This window comes from Phoca vitulina, unplaced genomic scaffold (genome assembly GCF_004348235.1).
Source record: "Phoca vitulina isolate PV1807 unplaced genomic scaffold, GSC_HSeal_1.0 scaffold9, whole genome shotgun sequence".
In the NCBI taxonomy this organism is placed as follows: Eukaryota; Metazoa; Chordata; class Mammalia; order Carnivora; family Phocidae; genus Phoca; species Phoca vitulina.
In genome coordinates this window covers 49451163-49474418 of record NW_022589712.1, presented here as the reverse complement: position 1 = coordinate 49474418, position 23256 = coordinate 49451163, and the positions used below count along the sequence as shown (strand labels likewise).

General features: G+C 36.5%; 1 protein-coding gene across 6 annotated transcripts in view; it reads right to left on the bottom strand.

Annotated features, from left to right (window-relative positions):
* REV3L (REV3 like, DNA directed polymerase zeta catalytic subunit) overlaps positions 1-23256 on the bottom strand; it is a 174787-nt gene that overhangs the window by 40331 nt on the left and 111200 nt on the right. For 5 of the 6 annotated variants that reach the window (XM_032408054.1, XM_032408052.1, XM_032408055.1 and 2 more), the window contains exons 17-21: positions 21456-21648; positions 20072-20183; positions 14721-14836; positions 11040-11158; positions 2140-2258 (exon numbers count right to left, since the gene is read on the bottom strand). In XM_032408054.1, coding sequence (XP_032263945.1) covers positions 2140-2258; positions 11040-11158; positions 14721-14836; positions 20072-20183; positions 21456-21648 — 659 coding nt within the window. The remainder of the gene's footprint in view (positions 1-2139; positions 2259-11039; positions 11159-14720; positions 14837-20071; positions 20184-21455; positions 21649-23256) is intronic. The other variant, XM_032408050.1, reaches the window with a different exon arrangement.

Here is a 23256-nt window from a genome sequence, read left to right as displayed (position 1 = left end):
TACAAGAGAACATCAACAATATCCATTACATAATCATGCACAGAAACAAACAAAAACTATGATCCAGTTATTATATGACTGATGAATCACAGGCCTGTAACTCTGAAACCAGTAATACACTATATGTTAATAAGTTGAATTTAAATAAAAAAATGTTTTAAAAAATATGACCCAGTTAAGAAAAAAGGCAGTTAAACAGAAACTAACACCGAAGATAGCCAGATGTTGGATTTAGTAACTATTATAGATATGTTCAGGAATCTAAGGAAAACAATATTTAAAAGATTAAAAGAAAAATATAGTCTTAAGGAGTGAATAGACAGGGCAACAAAATATGGAAACTATAAAAAGAAAGAACCAAATGAGAATTTGGGAACTAAAAATACAGTAACTGAAATACAAAATGGCTGGCCTTAACAGCAGACTGGTGATGACAGAAGGAAGTTAGTGAACCTAAAGATAGCTTGTTAGAGAAAAGTCTGAAGAAAAATGTACAGAGCCTCAAAGATCTATGGGACACTGTCAAATAGTTTAATACACGTGTAGTTTGGAGTCTTAGAAAAGAGTAAGCGGGGGCAGAAAAAAATATTTAAAGAAATAGCCAAAAATTTCCTAAATTTGATGAAAAACATCAATTTAAAGATCTAAGAAGCACAGCAAACACCAAGAAAGTCAAATTCTTAAAAATCCACATCTAGGAATATCATAGTGAAATTACTGAAAACTAAAGGCAAAGAGAAAAACCTTGAAAGCAACCAGGAAAAAAAAAAAATCACAGAATTCTGTTTCAGATAAAGCAAGCTGCAAAAGGACACTGACATCAATCCAATCTAACAATAATAAACAGCTGGATAATCTACAAAATTATGTTTTCTTGAAGCCGTCAGATAGTTGAGGTTACAAGAAAATCAGGTGAACTAAATTTTACAGGGTGACAAATCCATCTAAAGACAGGACACATAACTTACGTCATCTTTGGCAGAGCACTGGCAGCAGAAGCAGATGCCATAAAAGCACTTAAGAGTGAACCAGTTAAAATGCTAATAAATTCTTAAAGGTCACGGATGGGCCAGCATGACAGTTTATAACCACTGGGAACCCCAGATACCAGAGGAGTGTTTTTCCATGGAACCCCCACCAAGAGGGCACAAAGGAATGAAATCCTGCATCTTCCTCTGATTTTTCTCTCCTATGAAGCAAAGGCTTGAGCTGCTGTGGGACTGGCAGGAAACTCTAATCCTCAGGATTTAAGCAGAGATCCACCATCTCTGGGGAAAGAAAAGATGCAAAAGATGTCTGCTGCTGGGAAAGGGGTAGTTGCAAAAGGGCAGGCAACCGCCCTGTTCCAACTGTGGGCCTTGTACTAAGTAACAAGCAACAGCTGTCTACCACTGGAATAGAGGCAGGGAACCTTTCCATCATAGATTCCAGGCAAGGAAACAGCGCTGATGAGGAAGGAATTGAAGCAAAAAGCCATCTTCCCCTGGGGCAGTCAGGAAATCTGCTTGGGGCCAAGGCCTGGCAATAGTACAGAGCAGAGGTCCACTGCTCTGTGGAAGTGCAGGACTGCTGAGAAAGCCTCATCCCTTAGGAACCTCTTAAGGACTGACTGTGGATCAGGAGAGCTGAGTAATCCCCCCGCCTCCACTATAAACCTTACACAGAGGAACAACAGCAGTCAGCTGTTCATGAAGCCTGACTTTGAAAAAAATGCATTGTATACACTGGAAAAATGAGGAGAAAGACTATTGATTTCTCATTAGAAACAATGGAGACCAGAAGAAAAGGGAGTGAAATCTTTAAAATGGTGGAAGAAAAAAAAAACCTCAACCCCAGAATTAGACACTGAAAATATCCTTCAAATATAAGGATGTGATAAAGACATCTTCAGATAAATAAAGGCTGAGAGAATTTATTGCCAGCTGACTTGCAGAAGAATTGCCAAAGAAAACAATTTAGCAGTTTCTTAAAATATTAAACATTCACAATCTAGACTGGGGTAGTGGTTACAGGGTCTATACATTTTTTAAAGTCACGGCACAATACAATTTAAACGTGTGCATTTTGTTGTATGTAAATTTACTCTAATAATACTCATTTTAACAGATATTATCCTCTTCAGAGTTATAAAACAATTACCTGTACAGATCTGTCTTGTTATCAAACCAATCTGATAAGACTCGGAAGGTAAAGAGGGGAAAACGCTGATGAAGAACATGAAAGCTCACATTTTCAAAGGTGTAGTTAGTTAGAGCCACCTAAAAAAAAAAATCAACAAAACCAAGACTTCATTATAATAATGCTTGTATTTATGTGCAAATTTTGTTCTAAAAGATCTGGAATATTACTTCAAACTTTTCATAGTGGATATGAAAGCTATCTGTAAAAATGATTTGTTACAAAAAAAAATAAAACTATGTATATATAGCCTTCTAGATGGAAATACTCATAAGCTAATATTTAATTAGAAAACAATCAGACCAGATGAGTTCAACTTGGTCATGACATATTTAAGAGATCTGTTTTTATCACTTCTTTTATACTCTATGCCAATACAAATACTGACAGAAGCATTTTAAAAACACTTTTTAAAAGTTATTATTTTTAGTAATCTTTATACCCAATGTGGGGCTTGAACTCACGACCCTGAGATCAAGAGTCGCGTTCTCTTCTGACTGGGCCAGCCAGGCACCCCTGACAGAAGCATTTTTACAATATGATAGTCCTTTCAGTATAATGTCTTAACAACAATGCCTTTAATATCTGTGGGGAAGGAAATGTCCACACTTTTCGAATCTTTTATTATATCTTTCCTTTTTTGTTTACATAGGGAACAATGTTTATAGTTGTGTGTACAGTAGTGGTCTACAACAAGAAGCATATATTTTCAAATAGTTTTTTAATGATTTAACAATTTTTGTAAATAATTTTCATGCTTCTGCAGCTGTAGATTCTGTGAATTCCTTGCTTGCTCATGCTTTAGTGTATTTGCAATACCAAATATACAGGTTTAGTATTTTTGCCTGTTAATGATTGTTTCACTTGTAACGTTTTGGTTGAGATGTTAGATGGTGGATGAGTACCACGGATGTGAATGTGGGAAGTAATTTTAATCATGTGTAGTTGGTCATAAGGCCTAAGTTGCAGTAACTACTGCTGTTTTATTTAACAGTGCCTTGTTGCTTTGTATGCATTAACTGGGTGTAAAGATTGTGGGTGTAAAGATCCCAACAGGGAGCCACAGTATTTAAATTGACCAATCTAATGTTACAACTACTCTGAGGTGGCCAAATGTAAACTAAAAGCCTTAATTAAAGTGGTGCAATTTTGTATAACTTAGCATCAGTAGTTCAATAAATCTGGATTGCCATGCAAAAAAAAAAAAAGGCATTTTTTAAGCAAGTTAATTTTATGTTCTTTCCATACTTACTTTTTGGTCCACGAAGACATGCTGATTAACAGAATTCCACAGATTCAAGAATGAGTTATCTAGTTAAGGTCAGGCATTCATCCTGCTTCCAAGAATTACACTGGTACTAAGACCCAATACATGGACATTATAGTCACTTAATTTCATTCCCAAAGCAAGAGATTAAAAGGAAATGGCAGAAATGTTTCCCCATGCTCAAAATATGTAGGAAAAAGGGGCACCTGGCTGGCGCAGTCGGTTAAGTGTCTGACTCTTGGTTTCGGCTCAGGTCTCCGCTCAGGTCGTGATCTCACAGGTTGTGAGACTGAGCCCTGTCTTAGGCTCCGTGCTCAGCCGGGTGTCTGCTTAAAGATGCTCTCCTACTGCCCCTCCCCCCACTTGTGCACACTCTCTCAAATAAATAAGATCTTTTAAAAAAACATGTAGGAAAAAGTATGTTAATGGGAAAAGAATACAAAAAAGGGTCCAAATTCATAACACATACCTTAGCTAAATGCTATCTCAGAAATACCTATAGGAATCAAGCAATCTAGACAACGGTGGGCATTTCAAGGCAAAATGGAAATTGAGGAATCTGCAGTCCTCATTCTTAGGTCAACTTGGGAGAAATAGTTCAAAAGCACTTCACATTTGTACATTATAATTATAAAATATTTTCTTTACCACTTCTACAATCCAGCAGGTATAAAACAGGGATTGAATTTTAAAGGCTCATCTCAGTGTATGACCCAAACTGGTCTTACTTTATCTACAATTTCTTTTTTTTTTTTTAAAGATTTTTTATTTATTTACTTGACAGAGAGAGACAGAGCGAGAGAGGGAACACAAGCAGGAGAAGTGGGAGAGGGAGAAGCAGGCTTCCCGCTGAGCAGGGAGCCCCATGCGGGGCTCGATCCCAGGACCCCGGGTTCATGACCTGAGCCGAAGGCAGACGCTTAACGACTGAGCCACCAGGCGCCCCTATCTATAATTTCTATCATTCACCAGAATGACAGCACTGCAATTGGTATAATTGCAAGCATACATGTGTGTACACACAGAGTTTTAAACTTTGGAACAAGCCTATTCTAGGGTCACCAGTATAAAGCAGGTACTAACCCATTATCTTGGAAGTAAATCACCATTTTTTCCAACAATCATTACTGGCCTGGAGTACTTCTCTCAAACATAACTCATTTTATTATCAAATCCCTGTATTTGAGTGACTCTTCTACTTGCTAACGAATATTTTCATTTGGTGGTTGTTGTTTTTTTTTTTAATTCCCATTTAGTGTTACAGAAAATGGAGCCAAACATCTGATCTCTGGTAGTTACATAATTACCTAATACAGAGTATAGCACTTTAGACCAAATTTAAACTTTTGCTGTAGTATACGTCTTCAGTAACATAAGCAATCAAAAAACCTCTACAGAAAAGGTCACCTTATTGTCCTGTAGCTCTCTCATTAGGGAAAATTTTGAAACTTGCCACATAAGTTGACCTATGAGGATTAATTAGCAGATTTTGTGACTCAAATTAAACTTAAAATCTTAAGAAATTGGTTCCCAATACCTGAGACAGATGGCAGATCTATGTTCTGGGTTGATTTTATTTCAAATAGAACAATTTCACAAATTGGATTAAGACTAAACAAATATTATAACCTTATGACACCCACTCTACTTTGAGTCTTCTTGGTGTCACAGGAGCATAAATATACTTAGCTACAATCCCACCTGTGAGTAAAACTAAAGGAAGGAAACATGAACTCTAAAATTAAGATGATCTATCTTCAGAATGTTCCAATCTTTAGAAAGTGATTTACTCTAGAAGTTGAAGTATGGATTCAGAAATATGAAGTAGGAGTTACTTGTTTTTGGGGGAAATCTAAATAAGTTAAACATTAGATAAATGTACTATGTAGATCAAAGTCAGAATTGATATGAAGAGTTACAATGCTTGTACATTTATTTATTGATAAAGGAATGGTCTGATAGAGGTATGGTTACACTTTTCCATTCACAGCTGTAGTTAATGTGCAAAACACAATAGTTAATTACTTCAGAAATAAACTTACTCAGACCTAGGAGAGGCAGTCAGAATTAGTGCAGGGGAACAAAGAAAATAAAGATGAAATAAAGAAAAATGGAAGGAGATCATAAGTACCTGTGCCCTATCTTCCATCACCTTATTCCCTCAGTTATTCCTCATTACCTGAGTCTTTCTTTTTTTTCTTTAAAGATTTTATTTATTTATTTATTTGAGAGAGAGAGAATGAGAGAGAGAGAGAGAGAGCACATGAGACGGGGGAGGGTTGGGAGAAGCAGACTCCCCGCCAAGCAGGGAGCCCGATGCGGGACTCGATCCAGGGACTCCAGGATCATGACCTGAGCCGAAGGCAGTCTCTTAACCAACTGAGCCACCCAGGCGCCCCCCTCATTACCTGAGTCTTAAGTTAAAAAAAGTTTTTTGATTGACACATACTTTATTAAAGAAATGTACAAAAATTTAAGGTGAAGAACTCATAAATTTTTATGTATATATACAACCAAGTAACCACCACCTATATGAAGATATAAGAAATTTCTAGGACAGGGTGCCTGGGTGGCTCAGTTAAGCATCTGCCTTCAGCTCAGGTCATGATGCCAGGGTCCTCGGATCGAGTCCCGCATTGGGCTCCCTGCTCAGTGGGGAGTCTGCTTCTCCCTCTCCCTCTGCCTGCCACTCCCCCCCGCTTGTGCTGTCTGTCAAATAAATAAATAAAATCTTAAAAAAAAAAATTTCTAGGACACTGGAAAGCTGTCTTCAGAGAGCTTAGTATATATATTTTATTTATTTTATACATATTTATATTGAAAATAAAATATACACTAAGCTCTCTGAAAATAGCATGCCTACAATGAGTCCGAGTCTTTTTTTATTTTTATTTGACAGAGAGTGTACAAGCAGGGGGAGTGGCAGGGAGAGGGAGAAGCAGGCTGGGATTATGACCTGAGCCGAAGGCAGACACTTAACCGACTGAGCCACCCAGGGGCCCCATGAGTCTGAGTCTTGACCCCTTACTAGCTAATGAGGCTTTCAACAAGTCACTAAATCTCTGTGAACTTCAGTTTTCTCTATTTGGAATAGTACCTCACTACTCTGTTGTCTTATTTATGTTTGTATCAAAATTTAAAAGTGACTAAGTCTGTAAAAGTGCTTTAAAATGATAAAACAATATATGAATGGGAGCAAGTACATTATTCTACTTCTATATAATCTTTAATGCCCATCACATTGTCTTATTTAAAAGCACCTGACATGCTTATTGACAAACTAAAACTGTAATAGGGAATATAAGAAACAGATTCTGATGTTGCCAAACTGAGATAATGGGAGGTTTACATGCTTGTGTGGAAACATCCGACTTTCATAGTGGCTCTCTTGGGAGTGTTCTCTTCTGGTTCTTCGTCTTAGACTGCTTCTTAGGATTTGATTCCTCTGTCTACTCCTCAAAATGTTTTCGTTCACAAAAATGTCTTTTGGCTCAATCCTGATCACTCTCTCCATTCCCTTCTTGGTGAGTTCATCCACTCTCATGTGACTTCCAGGGCTCTATCTCTAATCTAGACCTCTACCTAATATTTGGGACTTTCCTATTTACATTCCCTTTTTTTTTTTTCCAAGATTTTATTTATTTGAGAGAGTGAGAGAGAACACAAGCAGGGGCAGGGGCTGAGGGAGAAGCAGACTCCCTGCTAAGCAGGGAGATGGACTCGGGGCTGGATCCTGCAGGACCTGAGCCAAAGGCAGCCACTTAACCAACTGAGCCACCCAGGCATCCCCCTATTTACATTCCTATTTACATATTTGGGACTTTCCTATCTTCACCTGGTTATCTGATACCTCATGCCCTGTATTTTTTCACCTAACTGTGATCTTAAACCATCTATGCCAGAACCCTGGATAATTATTCTTGACACCTCCTCTTCATCTTTTTGTACATCTAATTCTTGTGGATTTATCCTCTAAATTGTTTTTTGAATCCTTATACAACTGCCAACTTTCATTTGAGCTACCCCAATAATCTTGTCACTGGTTTCCTCACCTCTAATCTTGTTCTCTTCCACACTGCTACCAGAGAGCTAGGTCTGAGGCAAATTCACATGTCACTGCCTCCGTCCCACCTTAGCCACCCACTCCCATGATCATACTCCAAGTTCTATTACCATCAATAATTACCCCCTCCATAATCTCATGCATCCTATTCTCTGAACACCATCTCCCATCCTTGTAGTTTACTCCCTCTAGTACCCCAACCTCCCTTATCTAGCTCAAATTGCACAATTGTAATCACAACCTTGCACATACCATTTCTTTCTTTGCCTCTCTCCTGCTCTGTAATTGACTGATTATTTTTTCACAAAGCTATAACCCTTTGCCTGTGAGTTGTGGTTGAATCTAACCCTCTGTTACTTACACTTACATTTGTGAATTTGAACAGAGCTGGCAGGTTATCGCTTTTTCTGATGCAAATCACAAATGGGCTGTCCTTGCTACCTAGCTTTTATACTATATTTTCTTAATTAACCACTCACGAATTCTCCTAGATAACAAAAAGTCCCTCCACTATGCTTATTCTCAGTTGAGAACACTGACTGCTTTTTTACTGAGAAAACTGAGGCAGTCAGAAGAGAACTTTCACAGACTCTCATTGACCATCCACCTATCTACCAACACCTGCAACCATATAATCTGCTCTCTGCCTGTGAAAATAGAGGAACCGGCTATACTTTTGTCCCCCCAGAGATTTTATTTATTATGAGAGAGACAGAGAGAGTGAGCGAGAGAGAGCACAAGAAGGGGGAGGGGCAGAGGAAGAGGGAGGAGCAGGGAGCCCGATGCGGGACTCCATCCCAGGACCTGCTATCATGACCTGAGCCAAAGGCAGATGCTTAACCGACTGAGCCACCCAAGTGCCCCCCAACCATACACTTGATTGATCTAACCCCAAGCTCAAATTTGTGCAGCAGAGATGGCAATGAATAAATATTTCGTACTTGGCAAATTCTTCAAAGGCCTGGATTAAGCTGATACCCAGAATTCTAAACACCATCTTCTGGGGGAAGAGTTATTTAAGCAGTCAACAAGTATGTCATGAGCACTATTTAAGAGGCACTATGTTTGTTACTGAGGATTCAAAGTCCAGAGAGAACAGTAGTAATTTTATGTTAAAAAGGACAGTGAGGGGTGCCTGGGTGGCTCAGTCCCTTGGGCGTCTGCCTTCGGCTCAGGTCATGATCTCAGGGTCCTGGGACTGAGCTCCACACTGGGCTCCCTGTTCAGGGGGGGAGCCTGCTTTTCCTCTTCCTCTGCCTTTCCCCCAACTGTGCTCTTTCTCTCACAAATAAATAAATAAAATCTTAAAAAACAAAAAAACAAAAAACAGGACAATGAAAACTAGTATATTAATAAATAAACAAAATTTTAAAAACCCAAACAAGGCATAGAAGAAAAGATATTCATTCAACTGTAAACTGTATTGGGGGAGTGCAACAGTTGAGATGTTCTAGAGAGAACAAGAGGATTTCACTCTCATTTTACATACTTGTCCGCATTCATTTTAATAGTGAATACAAATTATTTTTAATAAAGAGCATATTAAAAACAATTATAGGGGGCGCCTGGGTGGCTCAGTCGTTAAGCGTCTGCCTTCAGCTCAAGTCATGATCCCAGGGTCCTGGGTTCGAACCCCGCATCGGGCTTCCTGCTCGGCGGGAAGCCTGCTTCTCCCTCTCCCACCCCCCCCGCTTGTGTTCCTGCTCTCGCTATCTCTCTCTCTGTCAAAAAAAAAAAAAAAATCTTAAACCCCCCCCCCCAAAAAAAAAATTATAGAGTTAGAAACTGCTAAGTTTCATGAGGGAGATACAGATAAAAGAAATAAAGATTAAAAAGGAGCCTCTGGAACTGTTTAAATCAGAAAAAATAGTTTGAGGATCTCTAATATGAAAATTTTCAGGGCCAGTTTCTGTCCAAAGTCATAACCCTTAAAGTTCCAAAATAACTTGAGATATAAGACAGAACTTCCCAAAGTTCATTCAAGATTTCCTGGAAATTTCCAAATTTCCAGGAATACTTTGGGTTAGAAAAAAATAGTGGCCCATCTAGGAAGGGGGGCAGGTAAGTTATCCAACTCATAACTTTCTCACAGTTGTTCCCATATTTACAAATAAAGATCAGATATACTGTATATTCAACCCAGAATTAGAGAAAGCCTTTGACCCTGAATTTTCAGTAAGGACTAAAGAAAGCTCTAAACTTTGAAAAAATATTTACCCCCAATTTGTGATTTTAAGTTAATAGTGGATAATTGTACAGCTGCCTTTTGGATCTTCAGGGATGAAACTAAGATTCAATAATTTAATTTTGTGTTTACATATTCAATTTACGTGTTCATCACAGACAATATCAGAGACTGCAATTTGAAATACAAAATGGAATGTACAAACTAAATACACCACAATCTCTATACCTTCCATATCCTATGCTGTGTCATTAGGAATTATTTTGAAGTCACTGGGGATTCCCTGTGCTCTGATAATATTTTAAGAAGAAACATAACTAACATAAAAATTACCCTCAAGCAGTTACATATATTATACATTTTCAAATTAGATGAAATGGGAGCATAACTTTAGACTCATGGTGTAGAGAGGAAATAAAAATAAGGACATCTGAATGTTATATAAAGAACCCAATTCCTTATGTGAAAGAATTACTGTGTGCTGGTGCCCAAAAGAATTGCAGAGGGCATGCTTGCAAAGTCATATGTTTTATAGAAATGTGGAAGAGCAAGAAAGGTCATAGTGAATATGAGTGTATAATAGAAATATAATGAGAAAGTAGTTTCAAATAGGAGAAGCGATTGAAGAATACAGCTTTCTTTTAAATATAAACATCTTATCTGATATTATCCAAAGTCCAAAATCTGAGAATAGACCAATTTACAGTAGATATCTTTTTACATTTTAATAAAAGAAATCAGGCAACTTCTGCAAATATGGTCTAAGATCCCATGATCTTACATTTTTAAAGAATTATTTCTCTGAGTGATTGTAAATAAGATCATTTGTTGAAATTTATACTACCAAAAATCCTTATCTGGACCCCCAAAGCCTCAACTGGAAGCTGCTATTAACTATTTCCAAGTACTGTCTTCCCAATTTACCTTCTTAGTCTGACCCAGTTTTTAAATATCCTTGGTTCCTTCCTATGTAGACTAAATTCTTCTTACTTAATAAATCAGAAAGACCAAGCTGAATTCATCTAGCACTAAGTGCAAAAAATGATGAAATTATACAACATTCGACACATACAACATAAAACTTTGATAGTTGTAGACTTTTCTAGTTATTGCTATATAGACACAAATGGAACAAAATTAAAACACATCAATAACATTAAATAGTCCTGTAGCTTTGCATTTTAGAATGTAGTATTTAGTTTTGTAGCTCTACTTAGGTATAACAAAAATAATTCACAAAGAAGCGTAAGTTACATAGTAGATTATACTAACACTCTACAATAACTAAAATAGTTATACCATCCTAATCTCTTATTTCCAATAAAATTTTAGATGAAGCACGTTACCTCATTTCTCATGATTCTCCAAAGATTTAGGGTAATTCGGCCAACAATATTTATTTCACTCATTGTATCTGATCCATACTCATCTCTTTCAGGTGCAAATCTGTTCTCAATTTTGTCATCTACAGAAATGAATATAGATTGCTTCAGGACTCACAGAAACCAAATTTCCAAGCAAATTATGCCAAATAAAAATGAGAATAAAAATTAAAGAGAAAGATTAAAGATGAAATATAATCATCTGTTTTTTATTAGGCTTAGAGAATGAATAATCATTATTTTGATTAAAACAATTTTTTTTCCTCTAAGTTATGAGAGAATTTTGTGAAATGTCTCTGAAAATGATATTTTTTAAATAATAAAAATGTGTATAAACACATATTTTAAAAATAATAAACCCTTTTCACTTTAAATTTGGTAATTTCTGGTGCTATTCTTATGACACCTAACACTACAGCATTTCTTTGGTGTTAGGATATGTTTATTCTTACACTGGTCATTTCCTGGAAAATATGGTAGAGTTTTTAACCTAAACAACTCTCTGAAAATTTGCTGACATCAATTAATGATGGTCATATTCAGAATGAAATTCTGCTAATTTTGTATGGACAACTAGGTGAAGAATAAGGTTCTGAGTCTAGTTTCTTGGGTGATGATTTTACCTAGAATAGAAATTAAAATGTGTTTCTCTTATATAACACTGGGTATATACAAATGTTAATTAAAAAAAAAAAGAGAGATAGTAGGAAGGGAAAAATGAAGGGGGGGAATCGGAGGGGGAGACGAACCATGAGAGACTATGGACTCTGAAAAACAAACTGAGGGTTCTAGAGGGGAGGGGTGTGGGGGGAGGGGTTAGCCTGGTGATGGGTATTAAAGAGGGCACGTACTGAATGGAGCACTGGGTGTTATACGCAAACAATGGATCATGGAACACTACATCAAAAACTAATGATGTAATGTATGGTGACTAACATAACATAATAAAAAAAATGTAAAAAAAAAAAAAAGGATCTGGAATAATATATATATTTACTATATATTGAATGTCTATCATGTTCTAAGAACTTTATTAATATTATTTCTTTTATTTTAACCTAGCCACTTTATTTATTTTTTTGGGGGGCTGATGAGCTTCATTAACTTTAATCTTTAAATGCATAATTAATATTAAGATGCATACAGTAGTATTTTAACCTAGCCACTTTATAATGCTAGTATAATTTTCATTTTGTATTGTAGTAGATTCTACTCAGAAATGTTATTATTGGGGGTCCTGGGTGGCTCAGTCAGTTAAGCGTCTGCCTTCGGCTCAGGTCATGATCCTAGCATCCTGGGATTGAGCCCCGCATTGGGCTCCCTGCTCAGCTGGGAGCCTGCTTCTCTCTCTGCCCCTCTCCCCTTCTCTCTCTGCCCCTCTCCCCCGTTCGTGCTCTGTCTGAAATAAAATCTTTAAGAAAAAAAAAAAAGAAATGTTATTACCTTGGCCCAGGTCATACAGTAACAGAACCAGTACTGTAAACCAGGGTTACCTAATTTCAGAGACCATGTACATACACTCATCCCTCTTTCTTTATTTTATTTTTTTAAAAGATTTTATTTGACAGAGAGAGAGAAAGAAGGAGGGGGAGAGAGGGAGAGAGAGAGCACAAGTAGGCAGAGCAGCAGGCAGAGGGAGAGGGAGAAGCAAGCTCCCCACTGAGCAGAGAGCCTGACGTGGGGCTCAATCCCAGGACCCTGGGATCATGACCTGAGCTGGAGGCAGACGCTCAACAACTGAGCCACCCAGGCGCCCCCCTCTTTCTTTATTTTAAAGAGATGATGTTTGAAAGTTTATTTCATTTAACATTTATATAATGTTTACTCTGTTCTTAGGCACTGTCCTAAGCACTTCACAATTACTCTATGAGAGAAGTTCTATTATCACCCTCATTTTACAGATGAACAAAGTGAAGTATAAATAGGTTAAGTAACATGTTTGACATCACATAGCTAGTGAGGATAGCCTGGTAATCTTTCTCCAGAATCTATGCTCTTTATACTGCCTCCCTAACCATTCCCTTTCTATTGTACAATGTTGCCTCATAAAAATGGTTTCAGCAGTGTTCTAAAAAGGCCAGAGCTGGCTCAGTTGGTAGAGCGTGTGACTCTTGAGCTCAGGGTTGTAAGTTCAAGCCCCACGTTGGGTGTGGAACCTACTTAAATAAATAAATAGGTGGACAAGAGCTCTCACTCACTTTTCTTTTTTTAAAAAACTTATTTTAGGGGCGCCTGGGTGGCTCAGTCGTTAAGCGTCTGCCTTCGGCTCAGGCCATGATCCCAGGGTCCTGGGATCGAGCCCCGCATCAGGCTCCCTGCTGGCAGGAAGCCTGCTTCTCCCTCTCCCACTCCCCCTGCTTGTGTTCCCTCTCTTGCTGTGTCTCTGTCAAATAAATAAATAAAAATCTTAAAAAGAAAAACAACTTATCTTAGAGTGCTCGCGCGAGTGGGGGGAGAGGTAGACGAGAGGGAGAGAGAATCCTCAAGCAGACTCCCTATTGAGCAAGGAGTCTCACGTGGGGCTTGATCTCAGGACCCCGAGTTCATAACCTGAGCAGAAATCAAGAGTCCGCCGCTTAACCAACTGAGCCACCCAGGTGCCCCTCATTCACTTTTCTGATCTGAAGTCATATACCTTACCTGTTACAGCTAATTAAAATAATTAATGAGTAGCCTGAACACTCATGTTGCTGCTCCTGAATATTCAAAAACCTATCCCAAATGAAATGTTAAAAAAATTGAGATATACCACTATTCCTAGCACTCAAGGGACACAGAAGCTATGAAAAATTTGTGCAGTGAAAAACTATCTTTGCCTTTTATTCCAAGCTTTTTGCAAAGATCAAAATATTTACTGTTCTTGAATCTTCTAGCTTCAGCCTTTCCTTTTAAAGTTACTAACACTTAAGACATTGTATTGAAGTCATAACCTCTCCCAGGAGTTCTCTTGGTTAGTTTTCACCAATATACCCAAAATATATGCTCTTTTGTCCTAGTCAGACTTGTGACTTTAAAACCAAGTTATTAAAAATTTTGTAGTTATTAAGAAAAACATAATTCTGAAAAGTGCTTTATAAACTTGTTGTTATTGCTCCCCTCCTTCAAACAGAATCACACTTGTGGGAAACAGCCTTCAAAATTCATGCAAGTTTTTAGCCTGATACCTTAATAAAAATCAATAGTTAGTGTTCCTCTACCATCTTCTCCTTCCTTATAACCAAAAGGATAAAACACAGAACCAGACAAAATAAAATTATGGTACATCAACCAAAGAAATGTTATGTGTTCCATAATGATTATGAAGAAGACTATCTCATAATATAGAAAAATACTTATAAGATGCAAGATGAAGGAAGCATAACAAAAAAAAGGGATATATGTATGATTAAAGCTATATAAAAAGAGACCTAGATAGACATATGCAAAATGACTGAAAGAAAAAAAACAACTGCCTATATAGCAGTGAGATGGGGGTATTTTTTTTTACTTTTCTTAATTTTTGAATTTGTCCATAATAGAGTTATGATATATCTAGAACTTACACAATTTAGTATTAAAAATTAGAATAGTACTTTTTAAACATCTTGTCTTTATTTTGTAATTTGCTCAGTTGTTGAACCATAAAATATTCACAATGCTTCATACCTGGCACCCGAGAGATCATCTGACATAAGTCAACACTTAAGGCAGCAGCCCTTTGTAAGAGGTAACCCCAGGAATGCATCTGAATCTCATATCCCAGCAGAATATCAGGATCATACCTAAAAGGAATGAAAAAATTAAACAGGGACCACACATTTGAACCTTTAATCAAAAGAATGGTTTCTTCATGATATAAAGTACAAAAAAAAAATCTATTATGTCTCTCAGATGGAGAAGAGATGATATAGTGGTACCTATAGAATTTCTGTATAGGAAGGAATAGGGCGATTAGAGTTCCTAATTTGAAGCTACTTTTGTAAAGTGATCATAGTTTTTACTAAGACTATTTATTTGATATAATTTAGGAAAGAAGCTGATAGAAACTGGGGTGCAAGAAAAAAAACCTGGGGTGGGAGAGAGGCATTACCACTGAAGTATTAGAGTGACCATATGATTGAGACTATCATGTGGGTAGGGGCAGGGTGATGTATGAGGGCATGTGTGGATACTGTTTTGAAAAAATCGCCCCCAGATCATTTTGTTGCCACTTCTCGCTAACCTATACTATCTTAAGCAGTTTTAATGTTGAGAAAGAAAATGAAAATGTCTTCCTTTTCCCACTCAATTTTAGTAATGATTTGGTCCTCATGTGAAGTAAGGCCTCAGTAATGACAAGCTTGTCCTCTAAACTTAAGAGAAGGTGACTCAGTTTAATGGAACGATGAAATATTAACAGGGGTGAAGTTAACGTGGGGAAGCTAAGCATTAGAAACTAGGAGAAAAACGTGCTCATTGCAGTCACACAGTTGCACTGGTAATACTGAACTGACAATGTGCATTCAACTCAGAAATAGCCTCTTTGTGGCTCCTCTTAGTACTTTCATGGTGACCACCACAGAAAAATGTTTGGTGATAGTATAAGGGAAAATAAACCTGAAGATTTACCTCAGTGGGAAAACTGTATAAGGAAGAGAGAAAATTATCATCACAATTTGACGACAAAAACTTTGAGAGCAAAAACTACAATGATGCTCCAAATTACTCTACTGTCTTATTTATAAAAGCCAAAAAGCAGAGTGAAAGATAACAAAACTTATAAAGTTAGGTTTTATGTCACTGGTTGTAATCGCTACTGTGGGCTGTGCAGCTTGTCCAGACTGTGTCACTTAACACCTGAAGTATCACCCGAAGTCTGTAGCGTAGGATTATGCTAATTCACTGACGTCAGCTATATACAGCCACCCTGCAAGGCTGTGGTCTAACAACGGATCATAAGCAGATCACAAGATCTATTTTTAAAACCAGTTTGCTAATATTTTATCATACTTCCACAGCTGCTTTCTTAAAATGATGGGGTTGAATGGCTTTCGTTTTCAGTCAACAAAAATAAGAATGTCACAAAAAAGTCTCCTTACTTTTAATCCTGAAGGGTTAAAATGGTGATGTCAAAAGAACTAGGTTCAAATGTTTGCAACAGCATTCTTTTTATGATCTCTATTCCTTAAGGGTCCTATCAAAATACATTCTATAATATAAATTTCAACATCTGGTAATCTGCTGTGATCCACAATTATACCATGGACCACAGAGTAGTCCTCAAACTTGCCAGGAGAAAAAGATAATGTATATATTATCCATGTGTTTTTCTCTATACAAATAGGGTTGAAATTTCTGAGAAAACCACTTAATTTAATGATCACTTATTGATTAATTTAATAGAACAGTCAAATGGATCTTTTCACCAACCTATAAAAAAGTGTTTTCTTGGTAGAAAGTGCCACATGGCTGGTAATTCTAGGACAAAGACCAGGGGTAAAACAGGAGCATGGGGAAGCAAAAGAAAACAAGGCAATATACAACAATGAGGCAAATACTTAGTCTCAGAGATCAGAGGCTAAAAAGGTAGACTAATACAAAACAAAAGTCCAGAAAGATCCTAGGGCACTCAAGAAAAGAGAGGTCTCCCAACACTCTTCCTGCTCATTAGTCTTCTAACATAACATCTAATATTTTAATATTATCTTTGTTGATAGCAATTTCATCAATTCTTCCATTAAGGTTAAACTCTCTCTTTTTTTTTAAAGATTTTATTTATTTACTTGACAGAAAGAGAGACCGCGAGAGAGGGAACACAGGCAGGGGGAGTGTGAGAGGGGGAAGCAGGCCTCCCGCTGAGCAGGGAGCCCGATGTGGGGCTCGATCCCAGGAATCCGGGAACATGACCCAAGCTGAAGGCAGATGCTTAACGACTGAGCCACTCAGGCACCCCAATGTTAAACTCTTTTCAGGGCAGTTATCTGAATGACAAGTGCATCTCCCCAAAAACTATGTACTGTCTATATTTGAGAAACTGGGGCAGAAATATCATATCAAGTGGCTCTAGGGATTAGCAGGAATAGGAGATTTGAAGGATTCCCATACACTTAGGAAAGAACTGATGCAGCTGACTGCTTTAGTACGAAGAATAACTCAGAATAGGCATTACAATGCGGCCACAGTTGGCCTTGATTTTCAGAGAAGAATTTGGAAGATTGCTGGAGTTCCTACTGCATACATTTCTAAGCACAGGTACATGAAGAGGATGCCAGATGATTACAGAGCCCTTCTTTGATAAATCTTATAAAGACAGTTCTTCTGATTTCTTCATCTGAATTTCTGATTCATAAAACACCTTATTACTGCAAGAATTATTATTCCAGTCAGCTACTTGCTGTTTTGTGGCACCTGACTATAATAGAGTTGGTTAAGTACACTTACTTTTTGATGTTTTGAAAATATATTTATTTTTATTTTTAAAAATATTTTATTTATTTATCTGAGAGAGATAGAGAGCGTGTGCGTGCACAAGCAGGGGCAGCGGCAGGCAGAGGGAGAGGGAGAAGCAGGCTCCCCACCGAGCAGGAGCTGGACGCGGGGCTCGATCCCAGACTCCAGGATCATGACCCGAGCCAAAGGCAGACGCTTAACGGACTGAGCCATCCAGGCATCCCGAAAATATATTTATTTTTAAAAAGTTGTCTTTTATAAATTGCTACTGCTCAGAGATGACTGCCGGAAAAAAAAAAAGTTATTCTGTGCTTTTAATTGATTAAATAGATTTTATTCCTTTCGAAGAATTGGGTAGTTGTTTTTAATATTTTTCAGATTTATTATGTATATTTATTTTTTGACCTACAGGCCATTTTGTCTTAAGAAACTGTTAAAGCTGTTAAACCATGTCTGAAGTTCAAAATCCCAAGGATTTCATTTCTTCTGTGAAAACATTTGGTGACAATAACAAAATCTTTGTGACTTGTTCTTCAATTCTGGTGAGTTATATCTAATTTACCTGGTTTCTAAAAGTTATGGAAAGAACAAGGTTGGGTAGAGGGGATTAGTGGTGAAGGAAAAAACAAAACTGGAGAAAACAGGATATTCAAAACATTAAATGGATAAAATGTAATATATGGATGGAGGGAAGAGAGAAAGGGAGAAATCAAAGCTTATATTTAAGTTAGGGAGGCTGGGAAAAATGTAGTATTATTAAATAGTTCAAGGAAATATAGAAAGAGAAGAATGACAAGACAATGGATTTGGTTTAACTTTTTAAATATCACTTCATACTACTTTTTGTTTGCCATCTGAGGTGGTAAATATTAAGAATAGAAAAATAAAGACAGCAAAACTCTGAAAGTATGCATTTATATTTTATTCATTTTTATATTTAGCACCTAGCACTATACCTTACACAGAGTAAACATTTATGTATTGACCAGGCTAAGAGTTTTATGTACATTATCTCATTTAACTTCCTTCTTCTACCTTTTTTTTGGGGGGGGCGGAGCGAGAGGGAGAGAGAGATCTTAAGTAGGCTCCACGCCCACCCAGTGCAGAGCCCAACGCAGGGCTCAATCTCACAACCCTGAGATCATGACCTGAGCTGAAATCATGACTTGAGCTGAAATCAAGAGTCGGTCACTTAACCGAATGAGCCACCCAGGTGTCCCTCATTTAACTCTCCTACCTATTACCCATTTTACAAATGAGGAAACTAAAGCTTAGAGAGATAAGTACTTGCTCAAGACAAAAATACAGATGCAACAACATGGATGAGCTAGAGTATTATGCTAAGTGAAATAAATCATTCAGAGACAGACAAATACAATATGATTTCACTCATATGTGGACTTTAAGAAACAAAACAAACAAGAAAAGGGGCAGTGGGGGGTGGGGGGGGTGAGAGAGACAGACAGACAAACCAAGAAATAGATTCTTAGCTATAGAGAACAAACTGATGGTTACCAGAAGGGAGGTAGATGAGGGGATGGGTGAAACAGATGATGGGGATTAAGGGGTGCACTTGCTGTAATGAGCACCAGGTGCTGTATGGAAGTGTTGAATCACTATATGGTACACCTGAAACTAATATAACACTGTATGTTAATTAACTGGAATAAAAATAAAAATTAAAACCCTGTCCTTCAAGTAACATCTTCCATTCATTAAGATATACATGTTTAAAATATAGCTATAGAAGCATACAATAAAAGCCATGTTCTTAAAAAAAAAATTAAAGAGCTAGCTGACTCCAAAGTTTATCCTATTAAAGCCTATGCTGAGTAGGTACTCAACAAATGGGCTGAAAGAATGAAATAATCTTTTAGGGGGTTGTTTAGAATAACATATAAAGGACATTACAGAAAAGTGAAGCATTTAATAAGAGGGTCCATAGCTATCAAAAGTTACAGTCTCGAGAAAATGCAAAAGATTTAATTACTTTATTTTTAAATTAAAATACTTTTGTTTTAAAAAATCCTTTTCATAAATTTTGACAAGATTTTACTATCAACCATCCAGGCCAACTATCAAATGATCAAAAGAGATTTTTAAGGAACCATGTATTACAAATGATTATGCATCACATAATCCTGTATTTATGAACAAATTGCATGCCAAAGTTTTTTGGAAACTTGGTTTAGACCTCAGAAAACATTTAAGAAAAAAAAAAAGTACTGAAATGATGGCTGGCTCCCAAGGTAGAAGCCTATTTAATGAATAATACAATTTAAATTTAGTACCCATTATTTCACCACCATAGAAAAATCATGCTAAAAATCCAACTGGGAAAGCTAGAGGCTAAGCCAATATTTCTTTCACTGACCCTTCAATCTTGAGAATAGAATATTCTTTTGGCATCCCTAATCTGCTGGAAATGGAAACGGTTGTGGGAGGTGAGGGCAAAATCTTTCCAAGGATAACTTTTAAGGGCCATAGGAAGGGATTCTCTTCCTTTTTCCTACCTTCGCCCATGTTAATCAATAGCAAGAAAGGACTCTGAACAAAAACCAGAAAAATCAGAAAATACAAAACAATACCTCTTTATTATATCTGCAATTTCTTGAAAAAGCGCCTTCTCATCGGGTGCATAGGTAACTTCTAGTCCTGTAATTCCAGATCTAATCAGTAATGGGGTCTGATACCTGATATCTAAGAAATAAGCAAAATGTTTATTACATGTAACTGTGTAAGTAATATAATCCCTTACTTTTGAGTGAAATTATGCTACCGAAATACTTCAAATTAACAGTGTTCCCCAAAGTAAATAATTAACTCAATTTCTTGAAAACTTTCTTAAAGGTTTTCTAGTTTAATATGCAAATGAAAATTCAAATTTCATTTTCTCAATTATTTTCCTGAAAAGTCTACATTCACCAAATTCCTCAAGTAATAACGTGTCACCCAAGAAGAAATTTTATTATTTTGCTTCTGTCTTTACTCTTCCTATGGAAAGAACTTTGCTTAGTAGGGAGTATTTTAATCAGTGGTATGTTGATTTTTAAGGAACTATGTATTACAAAAGAGTATGTACCACATAGTCCTATAATTATGAACAGATTGCACGCCAACACTTTTTGGAAATATTGGTTTAGAACTCAGAAAACATTTTATTAAAAAAAATAATGTTTACAACTACTTCTCAAGGAAAAAAAAAAAGGAAGCCCTGATTTGCAGTGTTTGCTTATTTCCATAATGTAAAGACTCCCCACCATGGCTGATTTCAAACTACCAATATGACATCAACTAGTTCAGAAAATTCACAAAAATTTAACAATTGGCTTGTGAACTGGTACAAGCCAGCTCAAGCACACCACTGATTAAACTGCAAATTCCTATATGCTTTCATTCTGTGCTAAGACTTCCTCCTCAGTTGACTGAATTCACGTATTACTATTCAACTGCAGAACACTTATTATGTGGTATACTCTGTGAAGAATGTCTAAACCAAAAATGTGTATATTTAGGAAGAGATATAAATAAAATTGGAATGTATCTTAAAAGTCTCTTACAATCCATTAACTCATACCAGTAACTTCTTTAAAGCAAAGAAAAACTCTCTATTAGCAGCAAAATACCAGCAATGCATACATAAGATTGTCCACCCAACCTAGAGATAATCATTTTAATTCAGTATTATCAATTAATATTTTATAAAATAGTATTCAGAACAAATTAGAAATGTTAATTGGAAATTTTATTAATAGCTTTCTATGAAGTGCTTCTGACTTTGGACAATAATTCAAGTAAGAATAATGAATCCAGGACAAAGCTATACACATTACTTCCTACTCTTACTTCAGCACACATTTTAAAAAGGAGTTCCTGATACTTGCTTGGTTTAGATCTCCAGCACGGAAACTGCCCCATTAAAAGGTTCATCCTAGGGTGGGTAGGTACAAAATTAATAAAAATGAACAATACCTTGGCTGGAGACTGTCTTGTCTTTATCAATCACTATTACACCTGTGAGTTCTGTTTTGTCTGTATCTGGTAGTGGAGTGTCAGATGAAATGCAGTAAAACAGAGCACAGATTGGGTCAAATTCAGGATCTGGTTCTAAGTCTCGTCTAGTTCGAGCATGTAATTCCACACTGATCAGGGTAAGATTTTGTATCTATAAAAGGAAATAAAAATGATGATTTTAGACAACTTTTTGAGACATGTTGAAAGAAATGTTTCACTAAGACTCCAAGGAACTATGTGTAAAATTATGGAAAAAAATGGCCATAAAGGACACAATCGTCAATTTAATAATCTGCAGATTAAAAGTAAAGATTTTTACTTCCAAGATTAGATTGAATCAATTCATGTTTTTATTTTAGAAAAAGTGCTTGTGCTATAATTTCTCAGTGACAATATATACTTAAAATAATTTCTCTAAAATACATGCAGTGCCTCTCAAGTTTCTCAACTGTTGAGAAAGAGAATGACTGACTAGTCCAAGTGGTTGTACATTCGAGTGAGAGTCTGTTACTTTTTACTTTCTACCCAGTTAACTATGGTTTCACCTATAGTTTAAACTAAAAAGAAAGATGTATTTCATTTTGAAACTCCTATGAATTCTCTACAATTTACTTCTGTATGTACTAGGCAAGTTTTTAATTATAGTTTTTCCTGAAAAAATATAAGAATTATATGGCATCAACAACACAACAGCTAGATTTTTGCCCACGTACATTTTCGCTTTAACATACATGCAAAAAAAGTATTTTGCTTTTTACACTTATACACTAATAAAAACTCTGAACTATAATTCTTAGTTCTCTTTTTAAAAACCAAGACAAAGTAAGTAGAAACTCTGGGTAAAAAAAATAAAACACAGGTTGGATTCATGATTACCATATACATGTAATACTGCATGCATTCATTAGTAAATTTGTAATTAAGTACTTTTTAAAATGTAAAGAACATTAATTGTACATATATAAAGCATAAGAATAAAACAAATATCCACAAATCTACCACTTTCCTTGAATATATACTGTTTCTAAATATTAAAAACATCAAAGTAAGTAAAATGGGGAGCTAAGGGAAAGCATTTCTACTTTTAAATGTATGCTCTTTAGGTTTAATTTTTTTTTAACAATAATCACATATTAATTTGGTAAATTAAAAAAATGTAAACTGGAAAACCTCTCCCTAAACTCAAACAAAACCAAACCAAAAAAACCAGTTTAGTTAGAAAAGGATGAACAAGTGGACAGACTATAAAGAAGACTGAAAACAATTTCAGGTCAAAAGATTTGTGGAGATTGATTTGTTTATTTAGTAGGCCAAACTGCACATTCAAATTTTGCCTTTCTATTCCTTGATATAAAATGCACTACTGATCTTAGGGGCATTTTTTTAAGCAAACATGAAATGAAGAGATGGGGGAGAGATTTACTGAGTGTGACTAAGAAAGAGGTGGGTGACAAAGGGGGTTGAGGATTATAATCCTTCTCTTCTGCACTGAGTATTTATATGCAGAAGAAAGAGAAATTAGCGCAGCATAATGGGACAGAGAGGAAAAAATGCTATGGACACAACTCCCCAGAAAAAGGAACAGCATACATAGTGCAGATTTTTTTTGGCTCATTCCCAGTGTGACCACCAGGTGGCAGTTTGGAGTATATGTTGAGATGAAGGCCTGCATAGGCAAGAAGCTGTGTAACCTACCAGACCTTCCAAGTGATTTAACTTCAAGAGGGTGCATGATTCTGCAATGGGTTATGTAGAAATA